Source organism: Harpia harpyja, chromosome 15 (genome assembly GCF_026419915.1).
Source record: "Harpia harpyja isolate bHarHar1 chromosome 15, bHarHar1 primary haplotype, whole genome shotgun sequence".
Taxonomy (NCBI): domain Eukaryota; kingdom Metazoa; phylum Chordata; class Aves; order Accipitriformes; family Accipitridae; genus Harpia; species Harpia harpyja.
In genome coordinates this window covers 18,544,914-18,569,512 of record NC_068954.1, presented here as the reverse complement: position 1 = coordinate 18,569,512, position 24,599 = coordinate 18,544,914, and the positions used below count along the sequence as shown (strand labels likewise).

At 40.2% G+C, this 24,599-nt stretch overlaps 1 protein-coding gene across 7 annotated transcripts in view; it reads left to right on the top strand.

Moving 5' to 3' along the window:
- Window positions 1-24,599, top strand: part of RNF144A (ring finger protein 144A) — a 67,911-nt gene that overhangs the window by 19,655 nt on the left and 23,657 nt on the right. For 3 of the 7 annotated variants that reach the window (XM_052809508.1, XM_052809506.1, XM_052809511.1), the window contains one exon: window positions 18,705-18,850. In XM_052809508.1, coding sequence (XP_052665468.1) covers window positions 18,716-18,850 — 135 coding nt within the window. In that variant the 5' untranslated portion in view covers window positions 18,705-18,715. Of the gene's footprint in view, window positions 1-7,531; window positions 7,742-16,259; window positions 16,400-18,704; window positions 18,851-24,599 lie in introns of those variants that run through there. The other 4 variants (XM_052809512.1, XM_052809507.1, XM_052809510.1 and 1 more) reach the window with 3 other exon arrangements.

Below are 24,599 nucleotides of genomic sequence, written 5' to 3'. Positions count from 1 at the left end.
TTTACAACCTTAAAATAGTTACAACGTTTCATTTTGCTGTGGAAGGAAGCAATCAAAATATTTTGGCTTTGCTTCAGATAAAGATAATGTTTTTTTAAGTAGCTGTCTGTAACCCTAATGGCAGCTGAGACCTCTGTAACTGAGTCAGTGTACCACAATTTAGTGACAAGTGTGCAGTGTGGATGATCTACCTCCAGTGACACATTTGTAATTTGCATTATTATTATTATTATTATTATGTTATGTCTTGTAGCAGTAGCCAAAAGCACAGCTTGGCTCACTCCAACATAGAAAACTTTGATAGCTAAAATGAAATTTAGTAAAGATGTAAATATAATCTGCCTACAAAAGTTGAGTAGTATTTTTTCAGCCTGTGCAAGAAGGAAGAACTGTACTGCAGAGGTGACAAACTCATTCTGTGGTGACAGCCACAAAGTAAGGTGTGTTTTTAACTATAGTTCATGAAACAGGATGTAAAATTAAACCTATTTATTGGCTTTAGTCCACAAAAAATCTCCCTTAATAGCAAAGAAAGGTTTGAAGGTGGGAAATTACTTTCTAGTAAGCAAATTTTTTGAAGTAAATTATATCAGCTCATTCTAGAGCCATCTGCATTCCTTTGTTTGCCTGGTGGTTTATATGTGCGGGTCTGTGGCTTGCGCAGAGCAACATGGAGTGGTTCTAACCAGGCAAGGGCTTCTCAGTCTTCAAGGTCTTTAATTCTTAGTTCTGAATGTCTCACTATTACTACAGAAGAACTTAGCATCCTATTGAAATAAATAGCTGTAGGTTGCATTTCTGAGGCTTTATTTCACATACTGGAGGCTTTTTCTTTTTTTGTTTGTTTTGTTGTTGCTGGGTTGTTTTTTGTTTGGTTTTTTTTTTAAGCCTAGTATTAGTTTCTAGTAAGTTCAGATCGCATAAGATGTTTTGGGATTGTAGCATATGCCAAAACCCAAATGGGAGTTATTTCTCTCCTTCATTTGCAGTCTGTAGAACTGAAACCTGGCTGCAAATGTTTACTTTTTGAACAGATTCTATGTATATGTGAAATTGGCTTTCTGAATAGTTTGTTCCAGGTTCTGTATAACTGGCCACTTTTTTCTGTTAAGAGGGGATTGCAAGAGTTAGTGGAGTTGGGGACAGTTTTTATTTTTCTCCTGTTCAGCGAGTGAGAAGGGAGTAGAGGACAGTGACTACTGCAGATGCACAAAGCCACAGGGAAAAACAGTAGTATTCCAGTACTTAAATGTGCTGGAATGTACTGGCAATGTGCAAAGTAGGGAAAGAGGCACAAGTCAAGACACTTGTCTGCTGTTGTGTATTTTGACCTTCATAGAGAAGAGTTAGGCAACCACTGCATACCAGTCCTTGTAGCAATTGCCTGTCTTGTGCAAAAGGGTCTTGTTGCTGCATAACAAAGTCAGTTCCTGAGCTTTCACAAGCAGAATTTTTTCTACTTCTTTTGAATGCAACTTAATGAAATTCAGTACAGCAGTACTTGAGAAACTTTCTTGACCCTTCTGAGATTCAGACATTACAGTGGGGCCTCTAATTTTATTTCTTATCAGTTTTCCATTCTCCTGTTAGTATGTTGATCCCAACAGGGATTGATATATCTCTGTTTGCCATCATCTCAGCATTACTGAATCTTCCTCCCATCCCCAATAGCTAGAAATTCAGCTCTTCCTCCTTTTTTCTTTAATTCTGGCTTGCTTTCTGCATATTTCAATCCAGTTTCCCTTTCCTGTAAAATTTGCAGGTTGGCTTGAAACCATCCTGCAGGATAAGAACTGCCAGTGGGAATGAAGCTGCCAAAGAGCTCGGCATCTGAGAGGGGACCTGTCAGATTCATCCCTTTCCTCTGCCACCGTGGTAAAAGGCTGATTTACAGCTTGCCATATTAATCAGCAGTCCTTTTAATGTCTCCCTCATAATTTTGAGGTGCTGGTTCCCATTTCTGTAAGGACTAGAGCCCAGGGCTGAAGAGGAAGCTCGGTGGTGGCTGGTCTGTCACAGGCACAACGTGAGCTGCACAAGCAAAGTAGTTTTCTCCGGGGCTGTGGAAGGAACTTCTCCAGGAACTTGGAGCCCTCTCAAGCCTCACCTCTTGCCGTTCCAAGCACAACACCCACTTTTCAACCATGCTTTCTTTAACCAAAATGCAAATCCAGTATCCCCAGAAGAAAACATTTCATTTTGAGTATTAGTAGAGAAGGCAGGAGGGAGTACAAACTGTCTGTGACACAGGATAATTATATTGCCTTATGTGCTACATACCACTTTGCCTGCTTTTTCCATCTGCTGAGTCTCTGACCACTGCTGGCATTCCAGGAACCCAGGCCTCCTGGTTATTTCAGATTGCTAGCAGGTATTGGTGCATCCTCCTCAACCCAGCTCAGGTGATTCAAATCTATGGTTAGAAGTTAAGCCTGGTTTGTCACCTTGTATTGAAGTTTTGTGCCCAAGTGTAAGAGCCTGTATTGCTGACCAGCACCTGGGGCAAGAGGTCTCTGCCCAGCAGCCTGAATGGCTCTAGTGCCATTTTTCTGTGACTGTAATTGGTTCCTTTTCTATTGCTTTGTGATTATTTTTTTTTCTACTGGTTTTTTTTGGTCACCTTTATCAGGCATTTTTACAAATGGTTAGTTTTATTCATTTGCTAACAACCACATAGTTAGAAGCCCCATGTGATCAGCTTATGCTTTATATGCTTTTAAATCTTGTATTTGGATGTTTTCTGGTCTGCATGTCCTTCTCATTTTCACTGTCTTCTGTAGACCTTCATTAATAGGGTTTGGGGTTTTTGTTCTTTTAAAGTATGGACAGACTACAGATGTGCTGGTAGTTACTGACCTAGTTGCTTTGTCAGTCATATTCCCAAACTCCCCATTAAACTCAACTGTGTGACTTCAGCTGTTAGACTTCAGATGCTTAAAGCTTTTGTAGCATTGCCTTGGCTTACAGCTGGTGCAGTGTGTCTGGTGCAAAAACCTCCCTATTCTCCATTTAGAACAGAGTTTGGTATGGATGAAAGAAAGCCTGAATTTCCCATCTTCTGTTGCATTGTGGGGTTCTTCCTACACTGCTCTGCTCTGGCCTTTCCCACCTAAATGAGTTCTGAAGCCCACCAGGCACCTTTTGTTCAAGTTGCGATGCTCTTGCTCCTACTTGTGCTGACTGATGTAAAGGAGATGCACTGCCTTTGTGTCTCCAATTTTTAAACAAATGGCTTGATCCAGCTCTTTTAGAGAAGCAGCAGCCAGCTACTGTGCTCCTCCCTCCCTCTTGTCTGTTTTTAAAGTAGCACTACTTTGCTCTTGAATCTATTTAATTGGTGTTCTGCTGGAAAGAAACTAAAAGGCTGCCTTTGCCAATTAACTAGGGCAAAAGACTGTATTAGTAGACAATGTAGGTTAACCAAGGATTTCGGAAAGAAATGTGGGGTACCTTTGATGGTTAAACACTTGTTCTTTGGCAGGGGGTTCTTTTCGTTAAATCTGGAATAGAAATTCAAAGACATTCCAGATTTCAGTTCCTTCCCTCTGAAAGTTTTCTTCCTGTCTAGTTTTAATATTGACAAACTATTTAATCCTAAAACCATGTAGAGCTCTTAACTCCTAGCCAAGTACTTATTGTCCTTTGCCAAAAAAAACCCCCAACCTAGAGAATGACTTCAGGCCTGTGACACAGCTTACTCATGTGATAGACTATCTTTAGGAACATTAATAGCCATATTTTAAATGAAATTTCTATTATTGGCCTCCTAGATTGCTAGGTGCAATAAAGTCAACCAAGAGAGAGCAATCGGATTGAGTTTGTTACTAGGAATATCTAAAAACAAACCACAAGCTAATTTTAAGCAGTGGGTTGCAATCCATGTTGTTTAGTTTAGAACCTCTGGAGCAATTCCTTTCCAAACATCTCTATTTTAAACTGGTGTGTCAGACCACTGTGGCTGCTCTTTCACGGTCTCCTTAACATAAAACACTATGGTGACCATTAAAGTAAATAGGAAAAAGTAACAATTACAGAACTTACCAAAAAAAATTCATTTCTTAGTACAGTGGATTCCCTTTAAATAGGGGGGTATGTCTCAAGAGCTGGGTGGGTGGTGTGTGTGTGTGTGTGTGTGTACCATGTTACTTGGCTGGGATCATAATGAACGACCTCATCTGTGATCTTCCCAGAAGCTGAAAAGAGGGCAGGCTTCTGTGGTTTATGTCTTGTTTGGTTTGGGAAAGCATGAGTTGAACTTGGAAAGATTCCTACTATCTAAAATGTTCAACACGTGGCCTCTAGAAAGCGTAGAATATCTTTAACTACCATTTTTTAATTCAGCCTTTTTAATAATAACTTTTTCCAGTAAAACTTTGTTTTACTAAGGCTTTTCTGCTTTAGTTTGTAACATTGAAATAAAGTTAAATGGTTGATGTGATTGCTTCTGCTTTTTTAGGCTGCCTAGAAAAGGGAAGGGGGGAAGGTGCAGGAGTCAACTGCTCAGACAAATACGGTTTCAGGATACTTCCTGACACCCAAATGGGCCTAGAGAAAATGGCTGTCCACTCAATTCAGCTACTCATCTGTTTTCTGAGGCAGAGAATTTAGTACCAAGGCTATTAATCTTAGTTGAATTGTTTTACAGCTTCATACTGCTGTTAACTTCTGAAACCTGTGGTCCGCTGCAGCATGCACTATGGAAACAAAAGAAAAAGTAAAATCTTTTTTTCCACAGAGGAGTTTGCAGTCTGAGGGTGATACTGACCCTATTCTGGGTATCTTACAGTATGGAGCAAGACCTGATCTCTAGTGTTTAAGGTAGTTTGTTTGATTCCTGTTAATAAACTGGCTGTGACAGTGCAGAGCAACCATCTGAGTATCTGTCAAGGTCCTGAAAAGGTTTTTTCAGACACAACTGATATCCAAGATGAGAGGCTTGACATAGATGTTTTATGTAGGGAGAAGCATGTCTTCAAAGAACTATTGGCTGTTTGCTGGGTATTGTTTTTGTGGGGCAAACTTTAGTCACCTTTTAGATAATGAGCTGATCACTTGGACTTGTGGAAGGGGCTAGTTTTATGAAGTGGCTTATGGATTATATGGTGTGTATTGGTGCTTTAAATATATGCGTTGCTGCTTTATTTTGTTTCCTCCTTTAGGGAGTAAAATGCCTTAATTCTGATAATGTTAGCTTCCTTTAAAAACCATCAAGACTCACTGAAGAAAGTTCTTTGACTGTTTTGTTTTTAAAGTTCTTCTTTATAAACCCCTAGAATGATGACCACAAACTTAAGCTGCCCTAGAAATGTTTTCTCCCTTGCCAGAATAAGTCTGTGCAAATTTCCCTCACTTTATGCTGCATGCCAGATCTCTCTGCTGGGAAACTGTGAAGAATAAGTATGTGTTTTCTACCCCTGTGCCCAGCATGCTCTCTGCTAGTAAGCAGGTCAGCACTGCGACCCACAAGAAGTGTGCAGCGAGGGCTGCGTTTCAGTATCCTTCCTGCCCACGCTCATGAGCAGGTAGGAGTTATGGATTGAGCAGAACGCAGGTGGTAAGTGCAGAGCCACAAACCAGAACTCCTTCTCTGAATGTGCAGCGTGGGATATACCCAGCCCACCAGAACTGAGTACCTGTTGCAATGTGTGTGTTAGTTTGGGGAAGGGGTTAATATGGTCTAGGAGTGCTAAGAGGCAATACAAAATGTTAGCAGGTGATTCCTATCTTGTGAGTAGGCTGTCACTTTCACTACATATCAAATCTATAGCAAAGGCAAATACTCTCATCGCACTGGGTGTTTTTGCATTGCTTCGTTGTTTCCTGAGGTGTTCCCTCTTTAGCAGGATGAATTATGTGGGTATGTAGAAGGTGTAAGGGACTGACTTAAGTACCTGCAGTTTTCTCTTTCTAACAATGCAGTGATATGAAAGGCAACATGCTTTTTTATTATTTTATTTATATTTTTACTGCAGTTCAAATCAACAATGCTGATATATTAGAAAAGCTGTATTTAAATTATTTTTTGAATAGCTTATTCTATACTGAGTTGATATTTTCCTTTAATAATTTTCAACATCTGTTCTGTTTGGGTAACTTAAAAGCCAAGTCTCTTCCATAACATTAAAGGTTAAAAACCAAAAAGTCCTCATTGGCTCCATACTGTCCTTACTAAATGAATTAATTGGCAGGGAAAGCCATTTACAACTGTAGAACTGCCAGTAGTTTGTTCTTAAGGTTTTGTTATAAATGAGGAAAGAAAAACTGTTGTTCGAGCTCCAAAAGCATCTTAATTTACTACAAGTAATCAATGAGTAAGAGGAGAAAACTAAATGGCAACGAGAAGTAGTAAACCAAGGCCCAACACCTATTGATTTTTAAGAGCTGTGCTAAAGTGTACAAAGCAGTATGGAGAAAATCCCAATAGCATTCCTCTGCATGTGTTCCCGAAATCAAAGATCTGTAACTTATTGGTACTTGTTATTTAGACAACTGTAGCGTGGGGAACCCTGAAGGGAGTGTTTCCACTGTGGTCAACCTGCGCTCTTTCCTTTCTTCCCCTTACGCTTGCTGCTCTCTCCACATACCTTAGCGCTTCAGCCTTTGGCTTTGGTCCTTCTGCCTTTGCCGGTGCAGAGGCGTTAACGCACGGTCTCTGCCACATGCCGATGGGGTCCTACGGTGCTGCTGCTTTCTGTGGTAAGGTATGCGCGTTATATATGCACGTTACACTGCAAACGTCGTTAAATGTGGGGAGAGGGGGAAAACCCACCCCTACCACCAGCAAAGCAGGAAGCATTACTATGCAACAGTAATGTTACCGTGAAGGAGCAGAGCTGGGGCTGATGTTGAGGCTAATACATTACACCTCTGAAAATACTGCAAATGCTGATTCTCACTCTGCAGAGGGGGAAGGGAAGGAAAACATGCATGCAGGCAGCTAATGCACTGCTCATCCACCCAGCAGCCTATGTGATGTGGTAGGTACCAGCCAATGTGTCTGCCTGAGGCATGACTAAACTGTGTGAGCTGCTCAGTTATGCACTAAGTTTGAGGCAGAAGAGGTTATCTGTAGTTTTTTATAACTCAGGTGATGCTCTAATCACTAGATCATCCTTCTTTTGATGTAGGCAATCTTAGTGGTTCGCACTGACATAAGAACTTTCTCTTGTGTTTGTGGAAGGTCTTCCAAGGCTTGTGCTAAATGACTTGACTAGCCTGTCAATAAGAAGGGAGGAAGAAAGCAGACCAAACTAAACATCTGCCCCTAATCAAAGTGTTATTACCTAATAAGAATCTGTCTAAGTTCCCTGGCCCATGTGAGTGACAGGTCTGTGCCTAGGTGTGTGCTGGTTAAATGTCACATCAGGACACAGAGATGTTGTTGAAATGTGTAATTCTGTAATGTGCAAAAGGAAACTTGGGAACAAACAGCACTTCACCAAGCTAGCTTGGCTGAGATGTTAACATAGACCATAATATAATGAAACTTTGTAACATTGTGCTTAAAAAAGGCAAACTGCTCCTCTCCTAGGGAGAAGAGGAAAACTCCTTCCAAGCGGGTTTCCTGGTAGGACACCCTGATCTCTCCTGTTTGGCTGACCTGGGCTATCCTCCCTTGGATACTGTGCAGTGGAGGTGAAACTGAAGAACTGGATTGTGATGCAGAAGATGTGATGGGAAGAGGGCAGGCTGCTTCAAGCAGGAGGAAATTAGAGCAACAGTGTTATGTATGGGAAAGGAGGTAAAAGGACAAAGAAGAAAAAACTTGTAGGAGGATGCAGGGAAATAATCAATTGGATTCGAACATTGCGCAGAGAGAGATTTGAATCCAGAGTCATCAGGTTTGTCAGGCCAGAAGTTTATTGTAAAATGTCCTAGCTGATAGGTGTAATTTTTATCATGTGAAGCATCATGTGATATGAAGGGTTGACTTTGAGAGATGCAGGAATTTGCAAATCTTTTCTTATGTTATCCATTTCTAAATGCGGTACTGCTATTAAGAGAAACAGTGAGTAGCTAGTACTGCTGATCAGGCTAGATCCTGTTTGCAGGATGTATCAAGCAAGCTGTATCAGAGTTTTCTCAGTGTTTGAGAGAGAAAAGAAAAACCTACCTTACTGATCTATAATTCAGCCCATCGCACAGCCCAAGCCATTGGATTTATTGTCAGGAGACTGAATTCTCCCAGAAAGATGTGGTGGTTTTTTTTTTTTCCTGTTTGGGTGGTTTTTTTTCCTTTGGCTGAGGTGCCTGGTATTAGAGGCACAATCTCCCTCTGAAGGCCTTCAAAATCACTTTCCTTCCTCTCACTTAATAGGTAATGTAGGCTGTTACCTTAGAAAATCTGCTTTTTTAGGCACCAACAATAGGGTGTCTATCTGAGGTAGTCTAAATCCCATCCTAAGTTTCTCCTTATGCTTAGTCTGGTGTGTCACACCAACATGGTGAATGAGTTTGTATACCATGACATCTAATTCAAATCCGCTGTACTTTTTTGTCCTCTGAAGACTAGAAAGGCAGTTCTGGGTCATATCTGATGCACAGTGTGATAGGGTATAATAGAAGCTGTTACTTCTGCAGAGAAGCTGTCCAGCTTCTAGCTAGGAGTTGCTGGTTTTAGGTATGGTTTTGGAGAAAGTAGAAGCAATTTTCCAGATGGCTGTAATTACTGCACAAAACATTTCTATGAAGTTTTACTCTTTCTATGAAGAGTCTTTCTCTTGTGCTTTGGCAATATTTTCTTCCTAGTCCTATTGACTATATATGCTTTGTTGGTGGTTCTCCCTGTTAACATTGTTAGTGGAAGATAACCCTTCAGAACAAGGGAGAGCTTCATGCTGATTTCTGAGGGGCAGATCTGGGGCATGAGACTGGGAACTCGCTGTCCACACTGGGAGCTGTGAAAAACACTGTCTCTTACAAGTATCTGCCTGGAATTTGGTGGTGGTTGAGTCACAGGACCAAACAGAGCTGTGGGTAAGTTAACCAGACTTCACCCTACTCTGAATGCTGTTTTCAGCTCCCAGCATATCTGCATTGCATTTCAAGTGTAGCATATGAAGGGATGGTATTTGTGTATGTGTTGTCTTACAGCTAAGATGTGAGCTGCTGTTAAAACCTGAGCTCTGCTGTTAGTATACAAGTGACAGGAAGAAGGTTTGTGTTTTTTTCAGTCCCATGTACTTTGTTCCTTCACCTGAGACTTGTAAAGCACAGTGGAAGTACAGCACTGGGCAGTGTACCAAGCATGCATTTTGCCATAGTTGCAAGGAAAAAGACAATTTTAATTTCCTTTTGACTGGTGGAAATGAGAGAATTGCTCAGGTGGTCTCTCCAAGTGTCTCAGAACTAGGGCTCTGCTCCCCTTGCTCATCTGAATTTTCTCAGTAATTTTGCATAGCTTTAAATGTGGCTTCTAGCTTTAAGCTTCTAAGGCTTTTCTCTTCCCCCCAACAAAGAAAATACCCACAGAGCTCAAGCTTGGTGTTATTTAGACGTTGTGTAAACATAGCTCTTGCTTTGAGAGAGTCAACTGTGGAGAAGGAAAAACGTTGTGGTATGTTAAAGTTTCAAACTGCTCCTTACTGATTTACTGTTATTGTGGAGAGAGCTCAGAGTGCACTAATTCATCAGTTCCTTGTAAGCAGAGAGGAGAGAAAGAATAGGAGGAAGCATGGGAAGGGGTGGAGGGGGAAAGGGTTGGGGAAGAGAAAATAAAAACATGGAAAAATATAAGGGATGGGAGGAAAGGCATAACAAAGCAGTTGTTTCTGATTGGGTGGTTTACAAGTTTCTGGAAAATAATAAAATAAGATGTTACCCTAGAGAGCAGTGAAGTTGTCTGTGCCCTTATTATTACTGTGGCCTTCACAAGCTAGAAAGTAATTCAGATATGAGTGACTTCTCACTGCCAGATAGTGTTCAGGGGTTGTTGCAGCTGTGAGTTGCATGCTCAGGTTACAACTGGCTTTGGTTAAGACCAGTCTCTTTTAGGTTAGCTTCATTTTACTGCACTTTAAGACCTCTTAGAGATGTTGAAGTCTGTCAGATTCACCCTGGGCTCCTTTCACTGTGGGAGAGTTAGGACCAGCAAGAGGGCAAGGCATATGGGTGGAAATCAGCCTAAGGTTTGAGGTAGTTTAAATGCAGGTGGCTACTGGGTTACCTGTAACCAGTAGTAGAGCTCTAGCTGGTATGGCCAGCAGAACTGCCCAAATAATCAGCACACCCTACAGTAGGCACCTACAGCCCATGACTATAATGGGGGCTCGTAGCTGGAAAGCATGAAAGTATCTTCTTAGCCATGTTAATTTGGAGTAGGGCTTAACTGTGTTCTGAGCTGCCTGCCTCAGCTGACGAACGCTAGCTGCATAGCCCTTGGTGTACCCATGGTTTTGAGCATGAATTCTGTTAATGGTGGTGGCTAAAAGGTGCAGAATACTCTGTAAATCTGAAAATTTAGTAATCATCAGCTTTCTTCCATCTGAAAACATTCATCCAGCAAAATGAGTGGTTCTGATTTTTGTCTCCTGATAACCAAAAAAGCCAAGTCAACAGGATGTTGTTCTTTCACTCTGAAGAGTCTCCTGGTTGCTGCTGGCATCTGCTGAAATGTTTATTCATATCACAACTCCTTTCAAGAAAGATTATACTGCTTTTGTTGTAGTCAACTGTCAGTGGAGAGGGAAGGTTTTGGTTTTGTGTTTTTTTTTTTTTTTTTTTTCCTGAACTCCTGTTCCTTTGGTCATAATGCCAATAGGTTGTTTTAATCTGTGCTTGATCTCAGAGTCTTGCTACTATTTCAGTCATGTAGTCTTGGTTCTGGTTTGTTGAAACTTGGGAGAAGAGGAGCAATGGAGTGGAGAGTGTCACTTCATATGGAGAAAATCTTTCTTATTTCCTAGATTCTGTGTGCAGCTGATTTTCCTGTCTCTAAAGTACTTACAGAGCTTAAACATTTTAACTGTTAATGATTTAACCTGTGATCTTCCACACTTTTGCATGGGCTTAGTGGTTGCCACAGTAATTCATAGTTGGTACCTTGGTCTTGGCCCCAGTATTCAAAGAGTGGTTCGTTGCAGTAAAGTTCATGGGAGTTTTTAATGAGGATCTAATGGGTTCATGACTCTTAAAGCAAGCAAATGTGATGGGCAGGCTCATTCTCTCCAGACCAAAACGTGTTGCATTCGTGCCAGTTTCAGATCCAGACACCTGTGCTATAGTGTCTAGGCTTTTCTCCAGTGTGATGCAGGGTGGAATTTCCCTGCTCAGCATGGAGGAGGATGCTTTTAAAATGCATAATATCTTGGCCTAGCTGTTTCAAATTATGTTGAGGCCTTGCCTCTGTGGCTGCTGAGAGTGCCCTGAGGTGTGCTGAGGATCTGGGACTCCAGTGCTGGGAAATGAGACGGTGCAAGGGCTTGCCAGCTCTCACCTGAGGTGCTCTGCTGCTCCAGGACTCCTATAATCTCTTGGATAGCAAACATGGATTAGACACGTGAATTCTGAGCAATGTTCCTTAATCTTAGCACATCTCTCTCCTTTTGTTCATGTCATCTTCTGGGGATATTGAATGTTTGGGGCATAATGCAGTGGAATTCCCCTTCAGTTGTTATTGTACTCTGTACAGCAAAATATACTTCTTCTGGAAACAGCCAGGAAGATCTTTTTCCCCTATTTTCTCCTCATTTCTCCCCTGTTTTCCTTGTGTTCTCTACTGTCTTCCTTCTCACCCCTTTACTCTTTTTATTAAACTAGTTGTTTTTTTTTCTCCATACCCTTGAATCTTCCAGTTCTTTCCCTTCTGTCTGACTGCAGTTTCTTTCAGATGGAGTACAATGATTTATTTTTTAATTTGAAATGTTTTCACCAGGGTCTGAATAACAGCCACACCCAGTTTATTTCAGGGTGCTGCTGTTTGGCAGTGCTTCGAGAAGCCGCAGTGGCACCAGAGCTGGTGACAAACACAGGAAAATGCAAGGTCAAAAATGTCTTTGGCTCTTGCATTATTTGGTGGCTGTATTTTTGGGGATACATGAAAGGATCTTGCCCTCTGAGGTACTTCTGCATGGACAGAAGATGAGCTTGTGACATGTCTATTTGTAGTATTCTTTAGAAGTTGGAGCTGTAAAAATGTTTTTCTGTGTTTGTCTCCATAATATCTTTTCTTCTCTACCCACCCATGCATTTGATAGCCAGTATGTTAAATATACATCCATAGATCTAGAAGCTGTCCATTACTTTTCTAATATTTAAAATCTTTCATGGTCTGTGCTGTAATCAAACCAAGCTGTGTAAATTTTCTTTTTTTTTTCCTGTCTTACATGATACTCTGATTTATCAGGAAAAGAAACAATAAAAATCATTAACCAGGTATCTAGCAAAGAAATTTTTTTTAACTTCCCCTAACAGTGACTTGTCCCAGAAGCAGTCCAGTAGATTATTGGTTTTTTTTTTTTTTTGCACCTCTTGATTCTATTGTTCAGGTACCTTTTTATTAGTGAGAAACCAGCTGTGCTTTCTCTCTTTTTTTCTTTTTCTTGGGCATTGGAATGTTTGGATGTAATCTTTATACATGTATATATTTTTATATTATATATACATGTGCATATATTAGGTATTTATATATATTTAAAATACGTGGTTTTTATCAGTCAGGAAGGTAAGGCAAAGAAACATAGTGGCTAATCATGGGGTGGACTTAAGTCCCTGGAATAATTGTTTCAACTCAAGGAAGAGCCTGTTTCCCACAGGCTATATTGGCCAGGAGATTGAAGTTGCTGACAGTCCTTTAAGCTTTTACATGGTCTTTTATCTCTTCTGGGCTGGGGCCCTGGAATAGCTTGAAGATAAGAACAGAGATGGTGAGCTTGGAGTTGATGGTTAGCTGTAAGGAGTTCGAGGCCAGATCTGACGAGTTCACAGTAGACTATGTGTTGACACGACTTTCTGCAGTATTCTGTACAAGCTGAAGTTTCTTATGTGTTGAAAAGAGTTATGTGTGAAAACAGCAGCCTGTTTTACTGCTGGAAGACAGAACATGGCTTTACTGGTTGGGGTTGTCTGGAATTCAAAGGACCACTGATATCCACTGGACTTGTGCAGTTGATTATGGATCAGATTCATGAGGGAGCCTTAAGAGTTAGGTAGGCATTTGGCAGGATTTAAGACCCTAAGGAAGTCAGGCACCAAATCCCTGTAATTTAGTCATCCCTAAACACCTAAACATACGCAGTGATAGATGCCAGTAACTAACTGGGATTGATAAGTGAGAGATACTAAGTCTGCCTGTTAACTTTTATAACCATAAAATCTACCTGGTGGGTGAATTTATTCATTAACTTGTTTTATAGAGGGATTTCTATGGCCTTATCAGTCTATGGTACAGTTGCATAATAAAAACTGGCAGAACCAACAAAAAACAGTTGCTAACTGGTCAGTTATGTCATGCAGCCTTCTTTCATATTTCCCTAGCTATATAATCTTTCTGAGGATCATTGGAAGAGCCTGGGAACAGGGAAAAATGGCATCGAGGTCAAACTCTGGCAGAGGGGTAACATAATCCAAGTTGTAGGACTGTCGCTGAACACCCTCAGCCACCAACCTTGCTCATATAAGCTAGTCCCTGCTGACGTGGGGATCTTGGAGATGGCTGTCGAATCACGTGCAGTGATCTACAGCTGTGGCTACATAGGAGGGCTCAGAATTGTTTAGGTCAGAGTCAAAATATTCACTTAATAGATGTGGCAGGCAGTGTCCATTCCAGAGTGCAGTGTAGTAGCTTTCTGTAGCCTTTTTGCAGATGACTCTGCTTCAGAAATGTGCATTTTTTTCCACATAAGTAAAAAATCTGGAGAAATTTTTATAGATTTATATTTTTATATATTTATAAACATTAAGTGTATAAATATTATCTATAAAAATACTTAATATATAAAATATATAAAATTATACTGTGACAGATGTGTTTGACTTCATGTAGGAAGAAGTGTAGCCTGGATTATATATATACACACATACTTATTTATAGATATAAATATATCTATATACAAAACTAAAACTGTACTATAGCAGATGTGTTTGATTTCATCTAGTAGCCTGGATTATTTTAACTAGAGTTATTTTGACAAAGGGACAACAGGAATGAGAACCAACTGTAAATCCCATTTAAATCCCTTCCTTCGACTTGTAAAAGAACTGTTTTCCATCATGTCAGTACATTCAGATTAAGATAACTCCTTAAGGCAGATGACTTAAGTGTACCTGATTAGCTGTCTGGTAGGAGAGGGGACTGAAGCCCTTAATTTAGAAATTAAACCCATCCCTGATCTAAAGCTGAAATTTAGATTCTGTTGAAAGCTCTGTTTTGAGTCTTGCTTGGTGAAAAAGACCCATCAGTTAAAGCGTGCTGTATATGACTTATTCAACTATATTTTCTAGTCATTTTTTTCTCACATAGCTGGTCATTTATCTGTGAAGTGTTGCCGACATAACTGCAGTTTGACTGTACCCTGCCATGAAATACTTGGCTAGAGTGCACTAAGAAAAATCATACTGTTTTATGATTTCTTGAATGACTTGCATGGAAGAAAGTTGCGTTATTTCCTGCTTTGACAGAGTTTTTCACAGAAGTTTTCAGAGTATTTCTGTTTTGCTGTTTTCTGCAACTTCTTGAAGCCTGGAAAGAAAGAATTGTTCTATTCTTGACTTACCAGAGATCAAGTCAGCCATTTGTTCTCACTTGAAAATGTAGTCTGTGTAGGTGGACCAGAAACTAAGGGATTACTGTTCAGAAATCCAGTTTGTATTCGCTTAATTCATTAATTGTGCAGAAATAATGAAAGATTCCTTTTCCCTCCATACCCATCTCCCAGAACGCATAACAGTCGCATTTTAAATATATTAACATGTTGTTACAGCAACAAGAATTCAGTCACTTCTGTCTCTTTATGCAGTGGTTCCTTTCTTGTGTGGACATGCACATGGTTGAAGAATTAAATAGTCATTAGTCAGGTTGTGATTACTTATAAAAAGACTGCTCTGAACAAACTATTACTCAAGCTATTTCCTGTGCTTCCTGCTCCCAGCTTGCTTAAGGATGCTGTTCTAGAAAATGATGTGCTGCATTACCATATTTCTTACAAATTCAATATTACCAGATGTGCACCACAGTCTGCAAAAGTATGTAAATGAGACTGACCTTGACTGCAGTAGAGTTTGGAGTCTGAACTGATGACCAACTTCTCTTCTGGTTTTCTGTGTCTCTGTTTGATTTGGCGCATCTGTTATCAGGGCCTGTGAAGTATTGATGTTAGTGTTGATTACCAAACTCAGTACAAAATGTCTAATGAACTAAATATTTATTGGGCTAAGATCTGTTCAGTAGGTGGATTGGGCTGTAGTTCTATACCTTTACTAGCTGTATTTCCTGGGGCCTCCTAGCAGATAGCCAAACACAAGGCAAAATTTTCTGCTGGCTCGTGCTGTAACTAGTGGTCTTCTGCATGAGGGCACACCAGTACCTATTTTTTACGATTTTGTTCCTCTAGAGCTCCTTTCAGTTGCCTTCTCTTTCTTCTTGCTGTTACTTTACATTCTCCTTGAAGCATTGCACATCACTAGAAAGCATGAGAATATACTCTGAAGCCATAAGAGACAACAGCCATAGAACAGTAGGAGTCTTAATCTGGTTTTGACAGAAGGTGGGTTTTTTTCTCTGCTCTTCTCATGTGAGTTTGTTGTTTGGTTTGGGATTTTTTTTTTTGGTTGGTTGTTTTTTAAAGCTTTCTTAAGCATCATGATGTAAACACAGAAGCTTATTATTTAATTGCAACAGTGTGCCAGATGATCATGAAGCAAGATCTAGTCTGTGCTTTGGAAAGCTTCATCCTCTGTGTTCCTTTACAGGGACACCAAGTAGAGATGCTCCACTGGGATGTGGTAGCTTTTTGTACATGTTTTCCAAGGCTACGTGGCAAATTTCTTGATCCTTGCTTTAATGCCACCAGTGACAACAGATATTTCCCCCCCCACTCCATAGTGAATGTAAGATTTCATTATTAAAAGGTGTTTGGCAAGGAGGGGTGAGCAGGAATGGCTCTGCTACCTTTTGAGGCTGCATTCAGGTTTTGCTTTCTGTTATCACCGTGGTTGAGTTCGTCATGGATTACATGCCAACTGTATTGGGGCAGCCAATTTCTGCTGGCCTGCTGGATACCAGCTTGAAAGAAGTTTCACTTTGATTCACTTTTGCTTTGCAGGAGAAGACAAAGAGGATAAATATTTCCCAGTGAGGTGTTACTGCAGTAGAGTTGTGCTGCAGAAGAGGAATTACTACAGTGATACCAGTAAGCCTCTGTTGAATGTCCTAGGGAACAAGTGTAAGCCTTGGAGCTGAAAGGTTAATATTTTCCCCTTTATCATCACTTACTGACCCACGCTGAATACATATAAATTTATTTTTTTGTCTGGATTGAATTGTGTCAATATATTTGGTGAGCTTTTAGTCTGAACTGTGTCAGATTTTACATCTTCACCATAAAGCTTGCTAGGATTTTGGTCTGCCTGATGTATGCAAGTGCATCCTTAAATTTATCCCTATTCATTGTTGATCTGCTAGTTTCATCTGCTTGATGCCATAAGCAACAGATGTGCAATAAACTGGGCAGGACAAGCAAAGGACACTCAAACTAATGGCAAACAGAGTTAGTTCAGGTGTGTTTGATCACTGATTCTCAAATACTTCATGAGTGTATCTGCAAATGTCACATAAACCAAAGTCTGGAAGAAGGAAATTGGTTTTGCTGATATTTTGTGTTAAATAAAAAGTAGTGGCAATCCACAGTAAAGAAGCAGTCTAATAGCCTTAAAAGTCTTGGGTTTTCATTCATATCAGCATGTCAGACTTCCCTCTTAAAGTCTCAGGAAAGACTGCACGGCCCAAGTCCTATTTTGTGACATGGAGCCATTATTCATGTGTTGTTTTGCAGGACGATTTCACTGGTTTCCTTTGAAACAGTGTGGAACTTGTGTGCGGGCTTTTGGAGAAAGTGATCCAGACTATCCCTGGAAATGGGGTTGTTTAATCTTTCTTCTCTCCCCCTTTCCTCCCTGATGGCTGTGCTAGAAATAAGTATGATTAGGCTCTGTGCTTTTGGTGTCTTTATGTACCTTTTAAAGGGCATCTTCTAATGAGTTAGACTGAACAGAGGGCTAATGTAAAATCTTTACTTTCTTTTAGACAATTTAGAGACCTTGGTTGAGTCACGTCCACAACTAATTGAATATCAAAGACTTAGACTTCACAAACACTTCTTTGAACTCTCCATGAGATTTCTTTGGGGGCAAAAAGCATATTTTGCTTGAACACCTGCCTAAACCTAGTCTAATAAGCATTGAAGTCATTTGTTGCAGTTCTAGAGGTTTCAGGAAGTTCACAGACAATATGACTTAGATATAAGCAGTTCCTGCAAGTGCTAATGAAGAAAAAACCCAACCCAAACCAAAAAAACCTCAGAGCACCACCAAAACCAAAAAAAGGTAACCATGGTTGGAGTAGTGCAACTGCCAGTGTGGGAAAGGTAAGGAGCCAGCTAATCTTGGAAGCCGGAGGGAGTGGGGGATAGTGAGAAATGTGGACCTCCCAGCAGGCTTGGGATGTGAATTTTCCAATCTAGGAAGATCAATGTCATGGTAACAAAACAGTACTAGTAACTATGGTGTTAAGATTGGATATACTACATAAATTAACCCTAGATTTTGGGGGAATGTGCGGGTTTTTTGTTTTGTTTTTTTCCCCTGTGTGTGTAACTTGTAAGTTAGCTTTCCTCTTTGCGGGAATACATTTGTTGTGTGAGATTATTTTCTTTCTGGTTAGTCAGTTGACAACTCTCCATCTGGGCCCTGAAGTCTAGGATAAAGATGGTCTGCATGGTCCTATCCCATTGCTGCCTTGAGGGTGATATATAGGTTTTTTAGCCTCTTTTTTATAGCTCGCTTTGTGTTCTTATTTGCCCCAGTTGGTTGTTGCTACAACAAAGTTGTGCTCTTGGCATATTGCAAGGGTTGGGAGAAAAATGCAGGCTAAGACTCTGAGCGTACTAAGAATATTCACCATTCTTTCTAAAATTAACTTAGCAAACTGATCGATCTGTCATGCTCTTAGGAACAAAAATACCTGTGTCTGAGTTGCAATATCATCAGGCTGGAAAAGGGGCATAATAGATGCTTGGTTCAGGAAAGACCAGAGTCTCGCCTGGGTAGCTGGAGTTGTGAGGGATAAGGAGTGTATTTTAAGTGATAAGGAATGTGTTTTAAGTGATGGGTAACCAATGTTGGTGAGAGAAAGCTTGTAACTAGTGGTGAAAATGACAGGAATTGGGAATGAGACTTGCATGTATAATGTCAGACAAAAGTCTGTGACCTAAGGATATTTCCTGCTTGTGCTCATATTTTGTCAGTGTATTATGTGTTGGTTGTTTTTTCCTTCTGCTTGCTATATGCGTGTTCTATCAGGCAGGGGAAGTATAGCCTACTGCAAGTGCTGACACTGTCAAATTAGCCATCGCTGTTTATAGTTTGGTTTTTGTTTGTTTTTTTTTTTTCTGAAAAGGTAACAGGCAGCAGCTGTCAATGAGATTTTCAGTGGCAGAAACCTGCCGAGTATCAATGTAAGGAAATGATGGAGTATCTTTGCTGTTTTTCAGACTGCTCTGCAATGACTACAGCAAGATATAGGCCTACCTGGGACTTGGTACTTGACCCGTTAGTGTCCTGCAAGCTCTGCCTTGGTGAATATCCTGTGGAGCAGATGACAACCATAGCACAATGCCAATGCATCTTCTGTACCTTGGTGAGTTTGCTTTTTCTCTTGGGCATAAAAAACAATGCACTACTTTAACTGCAGAAATCATGTGTGTTTGTGCTGAGCGGGTTTCACCCTGAAGTATTGATGCTGCAGTGGAAATAAATACTATTGCTGCAAACCTGACAAAAATGCTAGCGAGTAAGCTTTTCTGTTTTCCTGTTTAAAAAAAAAAAGTTTTTACTCAGCACTTCAGTATACTGCTATATACAGTTACCTCCTTAGCAAGTTTATTCACACGTTCCCTTTTGTCTATCAGTGACTGGGATTTGGTTTTCTTTTGTTGTTATTTGTTTTGTTGTTTTTTTAACTTTAGACTAGAATCTTTCACTTGGAAGGGACCTACAATGACCATCTAGTCCAACTGCCTGACCACTTCAGGGCTGACCAAAAGTTAAAGCATGTTAAGGGCATGGTCCAAATGCCTCTTAAACACTGACAGCCTTGGGGCATTGACCACCTCTCTAGGAAGCCTGTTCCAGTGTTGACCACCCTCTTGGTAAAGAAATACTTCCTAATGTCCAGTCCAAACCTCCCCTGGCACAGCTTTGAACCATTCCCATGTGTCCTATCACTGGATCCCAGGGAGAAGAGCTCAGCACCTCCCTCTCCACTTCCCCTCCTCAGGAACCTGTAGAGAGCAATGAGGTCACCCCTCAGCCTCCTCTTCTCCAAACTAGACAAGCCCAAAGTCCTTAGCTGCTCCTCACAGGACATTCCTTCCAGCCCTGTCACCAGCTTTGTTCCCCTCCTCTGGACACATTTGGGTACCTTAACATCCTTCTTAATTTGTGGGGCCTGGAACTGCACACAATATAAAAGGTGAGGCCATGCCAACACTGAATACAGTGGGATAATCCCCTCTTTTGACCGGCTGGTTATGCTGTGTTTGGTGCCCCCCAGGATGGGATTTGCCCTTTTGGCTGCCAGGGCACACTGGTGACTCGTATTGAGCCTGCTGTCAACCAGCACCTCCAGATCCCTTTCTGCAGGGCTGCTCTCCAGCCACTCGTCTCCCAATTTATACTTGTGCTTGACATTTACTCTATCCCAGGTACAGAATCTGGCATTTCAATTTGTTAATTTTCATCCCATTAATCATTGCCCAATGCTCCTATCTATTTAGAACCTTCTGCAAGGTGTCTTGTCCCTCAAGAGAGTCAACAGCACCTCCCAGTTTGGTGTCATAAGCAAACTTGCTCATGGTGCATTCAACTCCTGCATCCAGATCACTGATAAATATATTGAACAGAACTGGCCCTAGAATTGAGCCCTGAGGAACACTGCTGGTGACTGATCGCCAGCCAGATGTAGCCCCATTGACTACAACCCTTTGAGCCCTGCCCTTCAGCCAGTTCTTCACCCACTGCACTGTGAACCCATTCATCCCAGAGTTTTGATACTGTCCCTCACCAGGACAGTATCAAAAACCTTACTAAAATCCAGAAAAACTACATCCACTGCTTTCCCTTCATCTGCTAGGCAGGTGACCTTATCATAGAAGGATATCAAATTAGTTAAAGAGGACTTTCCCTTTGTGAACCTATGTTGACTGTGCCTGATGATTGCATTATTCTTTAAAAGCCTTTCAGGAGTACCCAGTATAGCCACGCACACACTTCTAACTAGAAAAGTATTTAATGTATTACAGATTCTAATTTCACTATCATAATTACAATCACATAACAGGTTTTCATTACCATATTGTACAAATGCATGCCTGGAGTAACAAGAATCTTGTCAGTTAACTACAAAACACTGTTTGGTGAACATAAGTGTAGTATGTAGCAAAGATCATCATCACAGTAAGTGGGTATTGCTAGTTTATGAACAGAGAAGGAAAAGTAGCAGCAGTAGTAGTCTTCCATCCCTAATAATGATTTGGAATGAAAATGTTAGATCCTTTAATTTTGCAGCGGGTGCAGGTACACCAAAAATCTTTTAACGATGGTTCAGCAGTGGAAAAGTTACAGTAACATCAGTAAGAATATAATTTCTGGGATACATGATGCTCAAAGACTTTAATACCATGTCATAAACTCTTGAGAAATTATAGGTTCAGACGTGGGATCTGGTGATTTTTTTTAAACTTGAAAGAACTTTTCAACAATGTCAGTTTTTTGGTGGTTTTTTTAATGTTGAAGAGCAAGGATTATTTTAAGCAGTCTTTTCAATCTTTTTTTTATGGAAAAAAACATTTTTTTTTCTGATAGTTATTGAGAAGATATAGGGGGTTGCCAATAGAACAGGCAGCTCCTTTCTGTTGCTTAGAGAAAACAGCAAAAAAGCAGCAATGCGAACAGCTCAGTTTCTAACACATGTAGTATTCTAAAAACTCCAAGTTGTTGCAACCAACTTTAATGTTGATGTTCCTTGGGAAAAGAGAAAGTGAGCACAGAGGCAGATAAACAGATTCGGTCTGTTGTAAACACTGCCTGTCCAATTAAAAAATAAGTATTGCTTCATTATGCACTTTGAAAGGAATGTTTGCTCAAGCATGCAAAAATATATAAAATAATAGGCTTCGTGAAAAACAGAATAGTAGGCTTCATGAAAACTGTTCTCTACTGTTCTAGTGTTTACAGCTGAGTCTTCTGTGTTTCTCACTGTTGCCTCGATGCAGAGAATATTTTAATTTCATTTTTCAGTAACATTTAAGTGGCAGCAGAAAGGCTGGGTTACCAGATAGGTCTTTTCTTCTCCACCTTGTTCCTTCTGACATTTGCTGCCATCACTGATCTTCCATTTCCTCTTGGTAGAATACGGTTACTGACTCTTACTGCTATTTCGAAAGATATACTGTTATAGATATTAAAGATGTAACCTTTGCCGATAACCTGTTCTTAGGACCTGGCATAAGTAAACTTACTGTGGTGACATTGGATTCTTGTGTTGAACTCTATTCAGATGCAATCATCAGTCCATTTTTACCACTTGTATTTGTCTTTAATAGTTCATTCACCTTTGTCCTGTTTAAGCAAATCAGCGTACCTTGTCTGCCTCTTGTCTGCCATTTGTATGAGCTTCACTACAGTGACGTTTGAGTGCCGTGAAAAAAATACTTACCCTAAAGCTTTCTCATGAATTAATATGAAATAATATTACCCTTGTGTTCATCAATGGCAGTGGGCGAAGAAATAAGAATTAATCCAAATAATTGCAAGAGGCAATAGCTATAAACCTATTACAGCCCAGGAATTCAGCATGACTGAAACCCAGGGCCTCCATCTCTACCTTGTGGACAGCCTGCAGGTTAATAAATTGCCTAAGAAAATACCCTCATAATGAGTGACGCAAGACTGTTTAGCCCATTGGCAATGGTTAAGGAAGAGCGTGACAACTACACAGTGATTCCTCCACCGGTGTTCCTCCCATAATGATTTCCAGAAACTTGGTGTTTCTGGGAATCATCATTGCCGTCCTCAGTACGAACTGTTTTGTAAACAGCCAAATTAAAGTTATTGAAAATCAAAAGGAAAAAAAAAATATCCTTTTGACTCAAGACTTTGGATGGAGTCTACGTACAGTAGATGCAGTACATTATACTGGGATAAGTGGAAATACAATTGGAGAAATATTTGACTGTTTTCTTCTGATAGATCAAGATATAATTTTGTTCTGGCTTCTTGCTTTTATGTAAATGATCTGAGGTAACTGATGGCCTCTGCGGTGCTATGAGCAAAAAAGCAAAAAGGGATGTCTGTTACAAGTGTGAAAACCATTTTTGCTGCAGCTCTTGCTCCTACCTCTAGCCCTTCTGTCTAAATCGCAGCAAGCTGAGACAGAGCGAGTATGTATTACAAAGAGATCTTTCAAGTGCAGTGCTACTGGTATGTAGGCAGAATTTAGATCAATGTGCAGATTTCTCAATCCCATAATATTTCCATCTGCAAGTCTTTACTCTATAACCATAGAAGTGCTGTGGTAAAGATCTCATGAAGGATTGTCTCTTCCTAACACTCATACAATAACACAACATTGCTATTCAGAAAGATGGAATGGGGACACTGTTTCCTTTTGCTCCCTGGCAGAGCTACGCATGGATTGAATAGAGCAGACTGCCACTCCTCTGCTGATAAGGCATAGATGCTACGATTTCCCATCACATTATTTTGCCAGTTGTGGCTATTAGTACAATACTCCATTTATCATGATGATCGTTAATGCGCGCACAATGCTGTGAGCTCTCAAGTTTTGTGTATCTTATCCATTAGGAATGTATCTGTTGTTGGATTGCTTGAGGTACGAGAGGAACAAAAGTCTAGAGAGTAGAAAGGAAAACAAGCTATCTCTGCTGTTGGCTTTTTGTTTGTTTGTTTTCCTGAGTATTGTCAAGGGGCAAACTTGTATCTCTCTTCTTCTGGAATCATGTCTGCAACAGGACCAATCTTAAGTGTACTCCACAAATTTTGGACCAAAATGCTTACATGTCCTGCTTTTTATTAAAACACTTTTTCCTACTTAAAGAGCACACAGTACATAGCTAGTAACCTTAAATTTCAAGATAGTCCCTTAGCAGTTGCTTGCCCCAGCAGAAGTAAATGATTTTGCATGTTTTCTTCAGAAAGCTTTCCTTATGACACTTATCTCCTTACAGAAGGAAAGGGAGAGTAAAGCACAGAGCATCACTTTTTTTCTTTTTAATTTGTTTTGTATTGGTTACTGCATGAAAATGTTTCATTTATTATTTAGCCTTTGCTTTTTTGGGGGGTGAGGGGAGATAGGGAGGGAGCAATTTTAGTCCAATTCTTGCCTGAAATTGACCATTTTATAATCTATGATGAAATTCTCCTGTGTCTTAAACGACAGGACGTTCCCTTGATGTGTTACCAATTCTATATGTACTAAAGTTACAACAGGTTTTGTTCCAATTGATATTCTTGCATGGAAGTCAACCAGTTGCTTAAATCTGTTATGATTCAGGAGTGCATGTATATGTGTGCACATATATATATATTACATAATTTTTTAATATTTATATATGTCAAATGATGTGTTGCAAGTACAGTGATGCTACTATTACTCAAGACAGGCTAAGCTCTTCTTGACTTCACATTAGATTGTTCAAGATGTTATGCAGTGCTGATCATTCTGGTACCGAAGGATTTGTTGCTTACCTTTCTCAAATTTTAAAAAGAAACTCAGTCAAGTAGGCAGTCCAGGCAAGCAAACACCTAGAAGAAATATCAAGCCTGAAAGAGAACTTGTCTCTAATGGAGAAATTTATTTTGATTACTCATCTGCAATCCACCTTGCTACCGATGGAAGGAAAGACTGTCATTCAGATATGTGAGAGAGGGAGGTCCTACAATCAGAAAGAAAATAACAAAACTAATGTTAAGACCAACCTTCCACTGCTTGTTTGTGGTTTCTTGTTGGCCAGCTGTGGCCATGTAGATCAACTTTGTGGTATTTGAGCCTAACGCTGCTATGTGAATTTTATATCTGTTTAGTAGATACTTGTACTCTGATTCTTACCCCTAGGCTCTACCTTAAGCCCTTGAAACAACTGGTTAATCTTCCCTAGACCTTTTGCTGTTCCTCTGAGTTTGCTAGAACTGTGATTTAAGTCTATATCTAAGTGTGTTCTATCTCAAGTAGCATGATAGTGGGATAGTGATAGACTCTCCTGCTATCACTAGCCCTCTTTAACCAGGATTACTGCATTTGCCTAATCGTGACTGTTCATACATGTCTACTTGATTCTAGTCATTCCCCTAACTGAGCTGCTTCATAG